This window comes from Triticum aestivum, chromosome 5A, assembly GCF_018294505.1.
Source record: "Triticum aestivum cultivar Chinese Spring chromosome 5A, IWGSC CS RefSeq v2.1, whole genome shotgun sequence".
NCBI classification, from domain to species: domain Eukaryota; kingdom Viridiplantae; phylum Streptophyta; class Magnoliopsida; order Poales; family Poaceae; genus Triticum; species Triticum aestivum.
Window position 1 is genome coordinate 480,798,293 of NC_057806.1, and position 10,723 is coordinate 480,809,015.

The 10,723-nt window shown below is 54.5% G+C and overlaps 1 protein-coding gene across 1 annotated transcript; it reads left to right on the top strand.

The window, feature by feature from the left end:
• Window positions 1-2,782: 2,782 nt before the first annotated feature.
• On the top strand, window positions 2,783-5,397 carry LOC123104206 (protein TIC 62, chloroplastic). The gene is made up of 6 exons (XM_044525966.1): window positions 2,783-3,327; window positions 3,428-3,802; window positions 3,899-4,453; window positions 4,535-4,723; window positions 4,813-5,052; window positions 5,161-5,397. Exons 1-6 carry the CDS (start codon window positions 2,798-2,800, stop codon window positions 5,213-5,215), a joined length of 1,944 nt encoding a protein of 647 aa, XP_044381901.1. The 5' UTR covers window positions 2,783-2,797; the 3' UTR covers window positions 5,216-5,397.
• The last annotated feature ends 5,326 nt before the right edge of the window (window positions 5,398-10,723 follow it).

The window sequence follows — 10,723 nt, forward strand, 5'->3', positions numbered from 1 at the left end:
TTCATCATCACCACATCCACCGACGCCGAACATGCCGCCGCCGAGAAAGCTGAAGCCGACAAGAAGGCCGCCGAGGACACCGCTGCCGCCACCAAAGCCGCGGCCTCTGCATGGCCTACTGGAGGGTATAACTCGTTTATCCCGCTCCTACTGTTTTCTGTTTTAGCCATGCTAGCGTTATACGTAGATCTTTCTGCAATTAGCGTAGTATGTTCTAGCTTCACTGAATATCAGTATGTGTTTATTTGTGTCAATGCCATGCTAGTGATTTACTCGTGGATTAATTTAATCGAGAAATTGCCTATTTACTCAACAGTAAGGAGGAGGTGGAAGGGCATCAAGCGACCCACCCGCGGCCTCCCACACTATTATTGGCCGGCAAGCGAACAGCCGGGCGGCGCTCTTCCGCTGCCATCATGCCATTAAGCGAATCATTAAGGACAACAAACAGCGCGGCCCTTGACGGATCGCCTGCCACTCTCATGATTCCAATGGCCAGAAAGTCGAAAGATCTGCATCGGATGGCTGAAAAACCTGGCTGCGTGAGAGGCCTCAGAATGTGCACAGTTATAATGTATCTAAATACTTAACAATCTCAACCTTTGATATTGATATATGCGAACATATATATGAGGGGCGATGAGGTGCCCATATTAGTTTTTGCCCCTGGCCCCTGAAATCTCAGGACCGGCCCTGTGCGGCGCCAATGTCGGTCAGGGTGGCGCCGCTCGGCCTTGCCGCCATAGCAATGCCCCCCTGGTTTACATCCAAGGTGTCACCGCTGGTTGGGAAAACCTTCTTGCCTAGACAAGTCTCTGTTTTCTGTTTGACGTGGTGGCTTGCTGATTCTAACTTATGAAGATATATTAACTGATGGTAGTTGTCCCCATAAGAGCGAGGTGGGATTATTACCTAAAACATGTGCTAGCTGAGTTGGTAGCTATGGCATTTTAAACTGTACCGTACAGTCACGAGATCAATTCCCCACTATGTTGTACAATTTTTGGCTGATTCGTCAGCTGTTGGGCCCATAAAATAAAGCAGGCCTAGCAACTACGTGGCGGCCCATTAGGGGGTGACGGCGAAATTCCCAACGGCCCAGTAGTTGGGCAATGGACGAAATTTTTATCGTAAAGAACAACCTAATTACGTAAAGAACGCAGGGAAAACAACTAAATGTATGGAGAACTATGAAAGGCTTCTTCCTTTATTATTAGGCAAAGATAAATATTTTTCTTTTTTTCTTTTTAAGGGTAATGCCAATGTAAGCATATCATTCCTTCTTAGAAAACTTTGTAATGAAATTCCACTACTATATTTATGTGGTGACGGCGAAATTCCCAACAGCCCAGTAGTTGGGCGATGGATGAAATTTTTATCGTAAAGAACAACCCAATTACGTAAAGAACGCAGGAAAAACAACTAAATGTATGGAGAACTATGAAAGGCTTCTTCCTTTATTATTAGGTAAAGATAAAAAATTATGTTTCTTTCTTTTTTAAGGGTAATACCAATGTGAACATTTCATTCCTTCTTAGAAAACTTTGTAATGAAATTCCACTACTATATTTATATGCTTATTTATGTGAAAATTATGTCCAAAACTTTTCATTATTTGTTTCTTAATTTTGCTTCTCTTTAAAGAGTAATACCAATGCCACTAATTCATTTTTTCTACGAAAACTTTGTTATTTTGATTTTGATTTAGTTTTTACTTCTTATTTAAGGGTAATACCAATGCCACTAATTGATTTCTTCTTTGGAAACTTGTTTTTGCGAAAATTCCACTATTATATGCTTATTCTTTCATATTATAAAAAGCACAATTTTCTGTGTAAATTGTGTGCAGATTTTGTCATGTTTAATTTTCTTCTTAAGTGGTAATACTATTTTCATTAATTCATTTTCTCAGAAAACTTTATAATTTTGATTTTCAGAAGTAGAGAAGCCATGGATCAAATACCAATGTCACTAATTTATTCTTTATTTAGAAAACTTTTTTTTTGCAAAAGAATTTACTATTATATGTTTATTCTTGTATATTTTGAAAACGATTATTTCTGTATAAATTGGGTGCAAATTTTGCCATTATTTTTATTTTTATTTTTATTTCTTCTTTAAGTGTAATATTAATGCCACTAATTCATTCCTTGTTAGAGAAATTTTTTTGCAAAAGTTCCAATATTATTTGTTTATTATTGCATATAATAAAAACCACATTTTTTGTGTAATTTTTGTGCAAATTTTATCATTATTTGTTTTCATTTTGTTCATTTTCTTTTTTCTTAGAGGGTAATACCAGTGTCAATAATTCATTCTTCCTTACAAAATTTCTTTTTTTTTTGGTTTATTACTATTTTCATTTTAGTATATTTGTATAAGGGGGAGCCGGAAGGCTAGAGAAGGTAGAAGCTTTTGAGTTCCCGTGTGCACAAGGTGGGTATGTGAACCGATTCATCGTCATGTACACGTCTGATCGAGCTGCACCTGCACATATGTGTCATTTCTTCCTTGGTTTCTCACCGTGGAGCTGAGTTAGCTCTGTTGGACACGCCGAAATAAAATGAAATAACTGACCCAAATTAGGAATTCAGTCGTCCGATCCGTAGCCACTCCCAAAAGAGTCAAACTGAGGACAAAATCATCCAAAAATTAGCCCGGCCACGAGCTTCCGCCACGCACAGGGAATGGTGGAGCACGCGCGGACGCAGTCACCACGCACGGCGTCGTGCTCCAAGCCGGACGCCCGCGCGCGCCCTTTCCAGCGCCCGCGTCGCCATCCACGGCACGACCGGCCATGTCCCCATATGCCACCTCGGTTCTCTTCACTCCTTGCATGGACACTGGACGAGGGGATGAGGAGAGGGCCCCACGTTATCCCAGCCCGGAGCACGCGGCCGCGCCACGTCGGACACCACACATCGCCCCTCGACGCGATACGAGGCCACGAGCAGCCGCCGCGGGGGCCGGAGATCAGGGGAATCCGAGTGACGTCCGGGGAGTAACTGGAGCGGTGGAGAGCTACAGCGGCTCGATCGACATGGAGGCCAAGGCCGCCGCCGTGTCCCTGTCGGCGCCGCTGCCCCGGTGCCGCGTCGCCGGCGGCAACGGCCCGCTCGCGTGCTCTGCGTCTGCGCGCAGGTCGCGCAGGTGCGGGTATCACCATGGCGCTCCTCTTATATCGCTCGCTCGCCCCTCCTCCTCTGCTCGCTCCTTCCCCGCCGGCCGCGTCTACGCGATGGCCGCGGCCGCCACGGCGCCGGTGAAGGAGCAGGACCTCGTCTTCGTTGCCGGTGCCACGGGGAAGGTCGGCTCCCGAACTGTAAGGTACTGCTCTTCGACTCTGCTCGATCGCCGCCGGCAGTTTGCGGTTCCGTCCGCTGCTGCATGTGTAATGCATTTGGGAAATGATGCCATGCGCGTGTAGGGAGCTCATCAAGCTTGGCTTCCGCGTCCGCGCGGCCGTCCGGAGCAAGGAGAGGGCGTCGCCCCTCGTGCAGAGCGTGGAGCGGCTGGAGCTCGGCGAAGGGAGCGCCCCGGCCTCGAGGCTGGAGCTGGTCGAGTGCGACCTGGAGAAGCAGGGCGAGGCGGGCATCAAGGCGGCCATCGGCGACGCGGCGCTCGTGGTGTGCTCCATCGGCGCCAGCGAGAAGGAGATCCTCGACGTCACGGGGCCCTACCGCATCGACTACGTGGCCACCGCCAACCTCGTGCGCGCCGCGGCCAAGGCCGGCGTCGAGCACTTCGTCCTCGTCACCTCCCTCGGCACCACCAGATTCGGCTTCCCGGCCGCCCTCCTCAAGTAAAAACGCCGACAGATCAACACCACTTCTTTCTTTCGAACCAGACATCGTTTTGGCCAAGGATTAATGGAGTTTTGACATGATCGATCGAGCAGCTTGTTCTGGGGCGTTCTGTGCTGGAAGAAGATGGCGGAGGAGGCGCTGGTGGCCAGCGGCGTCCCGTACACGATCGTGCGGCCGGGGGGCATGGAGAGGCCGACGGACGCGTACAAGGAGACGCACAACCTGGTGGTGTCGCCGCGGGACACGTACGTCGGCGGCCTGGTGTCCAACCTGCAGGTCGCGGAGCTTATCGCGTGCGTGGCCAAGAACCGGAGGGCGGCGTACTGCAAGGTGGTGGAGCTAGTGGCTGAGACCACCGCGCCGCTGCTGCCCACGGAGGACCTCCTCGCCAGAGTCCCCTCCGACCCCGGCAGGGCACCGCCCCCGGCGAAGGAGTCGCCTCCCGCAGCAGCGGCGGCACCAGCACCAGTTGCAGCACCTCCAGCACCGGCACCGGCACCGGCACCGGCACCACCAGCAGTTGCAGCACCTCCAGCACCGGCACCGGCACCAGCAGCTGCTGCAGCACCTCCAGCACCGGCACCGACAGCTGAACCAGCACCAGCTGCAGCAGCAAAAGCAGAGCGGCCACTCTCGCCCTACGCGGCGTAAGTGAACCGCGGAACTGATATCCTGATGGACTCGTGGTAATGGACGATCATTTCCTCATACATTTTGTTGCATTGCAGGTACGAAGGGTTGAAGCCGCCATCGTCCCCAACACCCAGCTTTAGCAGCGGCACCACCGGTCAGGCGCTGAAGGAGTCGCCCCCTGCACCTGTACCGGCACCAGCACCAGCTGCTCCGGCTCCTCCTCCACCTCCTCCGGCCGCTCCCGCTGCTGCTGCAAAGCCGCGGCCGCTCTCACCCTACGCGGCGTAAGTGAACCAACTGATGTTACATCCTTGGCATCCGAGTGAAGAATTCGGCCTCTGATGGATCCATTAATTTCCTGACGGCGTCGCAGGTACGAGGGGCTGAAGCCACCGTCTTCCCCGACACCCAGCAGGAGCAGCAGCAAGAAACAGGATGCCGGTGATTCTCCATCGCCGCCGCCCACTGCCGCCTCTCCGGATGCAGCGACTAGCACGACCGCCGAGGCTGCAGCCGAGTCGTCGTCGCCGCTGTTGGATTCCAACCCCAACGGTGCTCCTCCCACCGCCCCCGCCACTGGTGATCCAGGGCGCCCGCTTTCACCATACGCCAGGTACTAATTTCTCCCTGTCTTCCTGCTCATCTAGCTCATGGCAATGGCATTCAAATTCACGCGTATGATCCATCCATCTCTCTGTCTGATTAATTGCAACTTTGCTAGGTACGAAGACCTGAAACCTCCAACCACGCCAACTCCATCCGCGCCCAAAGTATAGAGCGGCCGGCCGGCGGTTACTTCCATTTACCTTTTCTTTTCCTGCTCGTCGACGGCCTCTGTCCGAGTGCGAGCTCAAGGCACGTGTATATGCCAATTTTCCTTCTTCGAGAAATACAAATGTACACGACGATACAGCCGACGCCATGATGAAGGAGCCTAAACTACCAACGGCAAGAGTAATCTCGGTTTGGGGCAACTCATTTCATTGATTGGAATAGTTGCTATAAATAGCCTTACAAACAGCTCATGTTTTGCACAAGAAGAATAGCAAGATCAGGCCGAGATCTGTTAGAGATATCAATAATATCTAAACAATAATTAGGCTATCTGTTAACACCCCGCCGCAGTCGATACGTTGGCGCTAGGCAAAACGCATAGACTGGACCGGAATGACTGAAACGACGCCGTAGGAAGTCCTTTGGTCATGATATCAGCCAGCTGCTGAGTAGTAGGCACATGAACGACCCGAAGTTCGCCAAGAGACACCTTCTCGCGCACAAAATGAATGTCTAACTCAATATGCTTCGTTCGTCGATGATGAACTGGATTGGTAGACATGTACACCGCTGAGATATTATCACAAAAGACCACCGTGGCTTTGGAGGGAGGTGAACCGAGCTCATCGAGAAGTTGCCTCAGCCATACACAATCAGCAACGGCATTGGCAACAACACGATACTCAGCCTCGGCGCTCGAGCGCGAGACAGTGGGTTGGCGCTTGGAAGACCAGCTCACGAGAGCACCGCCAAGATAAACACAGTAACCAGAGGTAGAGCGTCGTGTGTCCGAGCAGCCTGCCCAGTCTGCATCCGAGTAAGCGACGATGTCGAGTGGAGAGGAGCTGTGGAGCAGGAGACCGGAGCTCGTAGTGCCACGGACGTATCGGAGAATACGTTTGATGATGGCGAGATGACCGTCACGCGGATCGTGCATGTGTAAGCAGACTTGCTACATGGCATATGCAAGATCAGGACGCGTCATGGTCAAGTACTGAAGGGCACCGGCGAGGCTTCGGTACTCGGAGGGATCGGCAACCGGGTCACCAGCATCGGCGGCAACCTTGGGAAGGGTGTCGACAGGTGTGGTGGCGGTCTTACACTGCAACATGCCGGCGCGCTGGAGGATCTCCTCGGCGTACTGCTCCTGGCTGAGGAAGAAGCCACGAGACGTACGACGCACACGGATCCCGAGGAAGAAGTGCAAGGGCCCCAAGTCCTTCATTGCGAACTCGACCATGAGTTTGGCAATGAGATCGTGGAGCAGTGTCGGGGAAGAAGCCGTCAAGACAATGTCGTCAACATATAGCAGGAGATACGCCACGCTAGTGCCCCGCCGTAGTATGAAGAGCGAAGCGTCAGAACGAGAGGCAGTGAAGCCAATGGTGACGGCGAAAGTGGCGAAGCGCTGAAACCACGCGCGTGGCGCTTGCTTCAAGCCATAGAGAGACTTGACGAACTTGCAGACGTGATCCTTGCGATGAGCATCGACAAAACCGGCCGGCTGGTAGCAGTAGACCTGTTCATCGAGGATGCCGTTGAGGAAGGCATTCTTCACGTCCAACTGGTGCACAAGCCAGTTACGGGAGGACGCGAAAGGGAGCACAGTGCGAATCGTTGCCGGTTTGACCACCGGCGAAAAAGTTTCGCCATAGTCGACACCAGGACGTTGGGCAAAACCACGAACGACCCAGCGTGCCTTGTACCGCTCGAGGGAGCCGTCCTCGCGGGTCTTGTGCCGGAAGACCCATTTGCCGGTGACGACGTTGGTGTGGGGAGGCCGAGGGACCAACGTCCAGGTGGTGTTCGACGAGAGGGCGTCGAATTCCTCCTGCATCGCCTGGCGCCAGTTGGGGTTGCGGAGAGCCTCTCGGACGGAGGATGGGAGGGGCGACACCGTCGTGGTGGCGACAAGGTCGTAGCGAGGGTTCGGCTTGAAGACGCCATGCCGAGCGCGAGTGACCATGCGGTGGCGGGGAGGCGACGAAGCAGGCGCCGAGCTGGAAGGCGCGGCGTCGGGCGTAGCACAGACGTCCAGCGTCAGGGACGCAGAACCGCGTGCCGAAGCCGAGCCGCGAGCCGAAGAATCCGAGCCGCGGGCTGAGCCGGCGTCGGGCGTCAGAGGCGCGGAGCCGCGAGCTGAGGAGGCCGAGCCGCGAGCCGTGGATGGTGAAGAAGAGCGGCCCGAGGACGATCCGCGCGGGAGCGGACTGCATGGCCCGTTACTGTGGCATGCAGGGGGCGCCATATGATCGTCGTAAGTCGGAGGAGCGTCGTGGCTGTCACGTGATGGAGATGCCGGGGCGATGCTGAAGTCCAGGGAGCTGAAAGGAAACACTTTTTCCACAAAGGTAACATGTCGTGAGAAAATAATGCGCCGAGTCAGTGGATCATAGCAGCGATACCCTTTGCGCCCGTCCGGATAGCCGAGAAAAACGCAAGGAGTAGAATGGGGTGCGAGTTTGTGAGGTGCGGTGGCAGTAAGATTGGGATAACACAGGCAGCCAAACACGCGAAGAGACTTAAAATCGGGGGCACGACCGTGAAGAAGCTCGTAGGGAGTGGTATTGATGTTGGCTTTGCATGGGCGGCGATTGAGAAGGTATGTGGAGGTGGCGAGAGCCTCAGCCCACCATGGGTATGGCATGGATGCATGTATAAGGAGAGTGCGGACACCATCATTGAGTGTACGAAGGATACGTTCGGCCTTGCCATTTTGTTGGGAGGTGTATGGGCAGGTGAGGCGAAGAAGAGTTCCATGGGCGGTAAAAAGAGCGCGGTTTGCAGTGTTGTCGAATTCTCGTCCATTGTCGGTCTGAAAAGCTTTAATGGAGGATGAGAACTGTGTGCGAACATATGCATAGAACGCCACAAGAAGAGCATGAACTTCAGACTTATTACGAATAGGAAACGTCCAAGTGAAGTGGGTAAAGTCATCCAATATAACAAGATAATATTGAAGACCTGAGATGCTTAATACAGGACTAGTCCATAAATCGCAATGACAAAGCTCAAAAGCAGCAGATGTTGTGGTGGTAGAGGAAGCAAAAGGGAGTCTAGTGTGTTTACCCAAACGACATGCATCGCAGTGCGTGGGTAAACTTTTATTACAACTGAATTTGAAATATTTGGATGCATTGGCCAAAGCTTCAACGCCAGGGTGTCCAAGCCGCTGATGCCACAAAGTTGCAGAGACGGTGGCGAGGAAGCATTGGGGCGTCTGCACGAAGGGATAGAAGTCGCCGGTGGAATTACATCGGTGAATAACCCGTCCCGTTGCCAAATCCTTGATAGAGAAACCAAAAGGGTCAAATTCAATGGAAACAAAATTATCGCGTGTAAAAGCACGGACAGACACTAGATTTTTGATGAGTTTAGGAGAAATAAGAATGTTCAGAAGGGAGAGAGGGTGAATGGGTGTTCGAAAGTGAACGGAACCAGTACCGGTGATAGGAAGAAAGGAGCCATCACCGACAATGATATGAGAAGGAAAATTGGGAGGGCGAGGGGAGAGTGGTATACCGGAACCGGAGCCCATGTGAGAGGAAGCACCGCTGTCGAGGACCCACTCGCTGCCTTGTCCTGCTTGCGCTTGGAGGGCCATCTGGTTCAGCGCGGCGATGAGGGCCGACTGATCCCACTGGGGCGGAGGGGCAGCCGGAGGAGAGGCCGGCGCGGCATGGACGGCGAGGCCGTGGGGAGCGGCCGGGGAAGGCGGACATGCGCCAGGAGCGGCCCCGAGGATGCCGGGACCCGCCCAGGCCTGGAACGTGCCAGCGATGGCAGGCGCATGCGGGTGCGGAGCAGGTGAACGTGTGCCCGCGGCGGGAGGGGCGAACGAAGCCGAGGCGCTGGGAGCGGCCCCCTTCTTCTTTTTCTTCTTGCCCTGACCGGGAGCGTTGGGAGGGCCGGCGTGGGGAACGCCTGCACCGTAGAAGCCCGCTGGCGTCGGGTTGAAGTAGGAAGGCGGAGCAGGGTTGGTGTGGGCCGGCAGGGGAGCGCCGGAGGCCTGAGACGCAAGGTGCGCCTGGGCGAGGAGGGCGGTGTGGGCGACGATGCGAGCACGGCGGCCGAGGCGCCGCTCTTCCAAGAGCAGGAAGTTGCGGAGCTTGATGAAGGACGGCAGGCGACCGCGCATCACGTGCGGGACGGCGTGCTGCAGTTGCTCGTTGAGGCCGCGAAGGACGTTGTGGACGAGGTCACGATCACGGACGCGAGAGCCAAGGTCGCCAAGCATGTCGGCCATCTCCTTCATCTTGGAGGTGTACTCGACGACAAAGAGGTCGCCTTGATTGAAGCTATGGAACTCGTCGCAGAGGTAGATGGCGCGCGTGTCGCGATTGTCGCGGAAGACACTGCGGATGGCGCGCCAAAGAGAGACGGCGGTGGCGTTGCGTGGCTCCACGATCGCCAGAGTGGAGGTCGTGACCGTGGTGTCGTACCACAAGACGATGGCGAAGTCGTTGAGCACCCAGTCGGAGGTGCCCTGGGCGGAGGAGCCGTCGATGTGATCCCGAAGCCCGAACTTGAAGAGGGCGGTGAGGAATTGGCGGCTCCAGATGCCGTAGTTATCCTTCTCGTAATCCAACGTGACGAGGACGTGATCACGGATGCGGAGAGCCTGCAGCTGCGGGGTGGGAAGGGTTTGAGTTGCGACGGGGATGCCGAACTGTTCGAAGACATCGTCGTCGGAGTCCGAGGAGGCGGAGGTGTAGCCAATCGAGCTCATCGCGGCGGGAGGGAAGGTGGCGGCGGAAGCTGGAGAGGATGCGATGCGATCTAGGTATCTGATACCATGAAGGAGCCTAAACTATGAACGGCAAGAGTAAGCTTGGTTTGGGGCAACTCATTTCATTGATTGAAATAGTTGCTATAAATAGCCTTACAAACAGCTCATGTCTTGCACAAGAAGAATAGCAAGATCAGGCCGAGATCTGTTAGAGATATCAACAATATCTAAAGAATAATTAGGCTATCTGTTAACACATGAGACATGAACTAACCGTTGGCTTGCACTAAAGAGCGAACAACTTGGAGCATCTCCAGCGGCGCCCCAACAAGGCCCGCCAGGCAACTTTTTAGTCGTCGGCGCCGAAAAATCGATTCAGTCACGTCCTCAAAGGCCTTTTTTTTGCCGGCTCGGGCCGAAATTGGTGCCGGCGGATCCAGGCCGAACCCGATGCGCTGGAGGACGCTTGGGGGCGCCGGTCAAATCGTTTTTGGCGCGAAAATCGGCGGGCCCTTCTTGGCAGCGACTCGGCTGTTCTCGTCGCTTCGTCGTCCTCATCGTCTCGGTTCCTGCGGGGGAATCAATGCCAAAGTTGCGCGCGCTGCCGCGCCGGTCAGCCTCCATTGATGCCTCACGGACGGCGTAGTGAAGGCGGGGCGACGCGCGTCCCTCGCCCGCCACGCGTACACACGGCGGCCACACGGGCGCCGCCTATATAAGTCGCCCCCTCCCGCATCGGTGAGCCACGCACAGACCTCGCTCTCCACCGCCGACGCCCCCG

Excerpts from the sequence above, each read along its gene's own strand:
- LOC123104206 (XM_044525966.1), top strand. The coding sequence starts at position 2,798 with ATGTCCCCATATGCCACCTCGGTTCTCTTCACTCCTTGCATGGACACT. Across the intron at positions 3,803-3,898 it reads TTCCCGGCCGCCCTCCTCAA|CTTGTTCTGGGGCGTTCTGT; the intron begins GTAAAAACGCCG and ends TCGATCGAGCAG. Across the intron at positions 5,053-5,160 it reads CCGCTTTCACCATACGCCAG|GTACGAAGACCTGAAACCTC; the intron begins GTACTAATTTCT and ends CAACTTTGCTAG.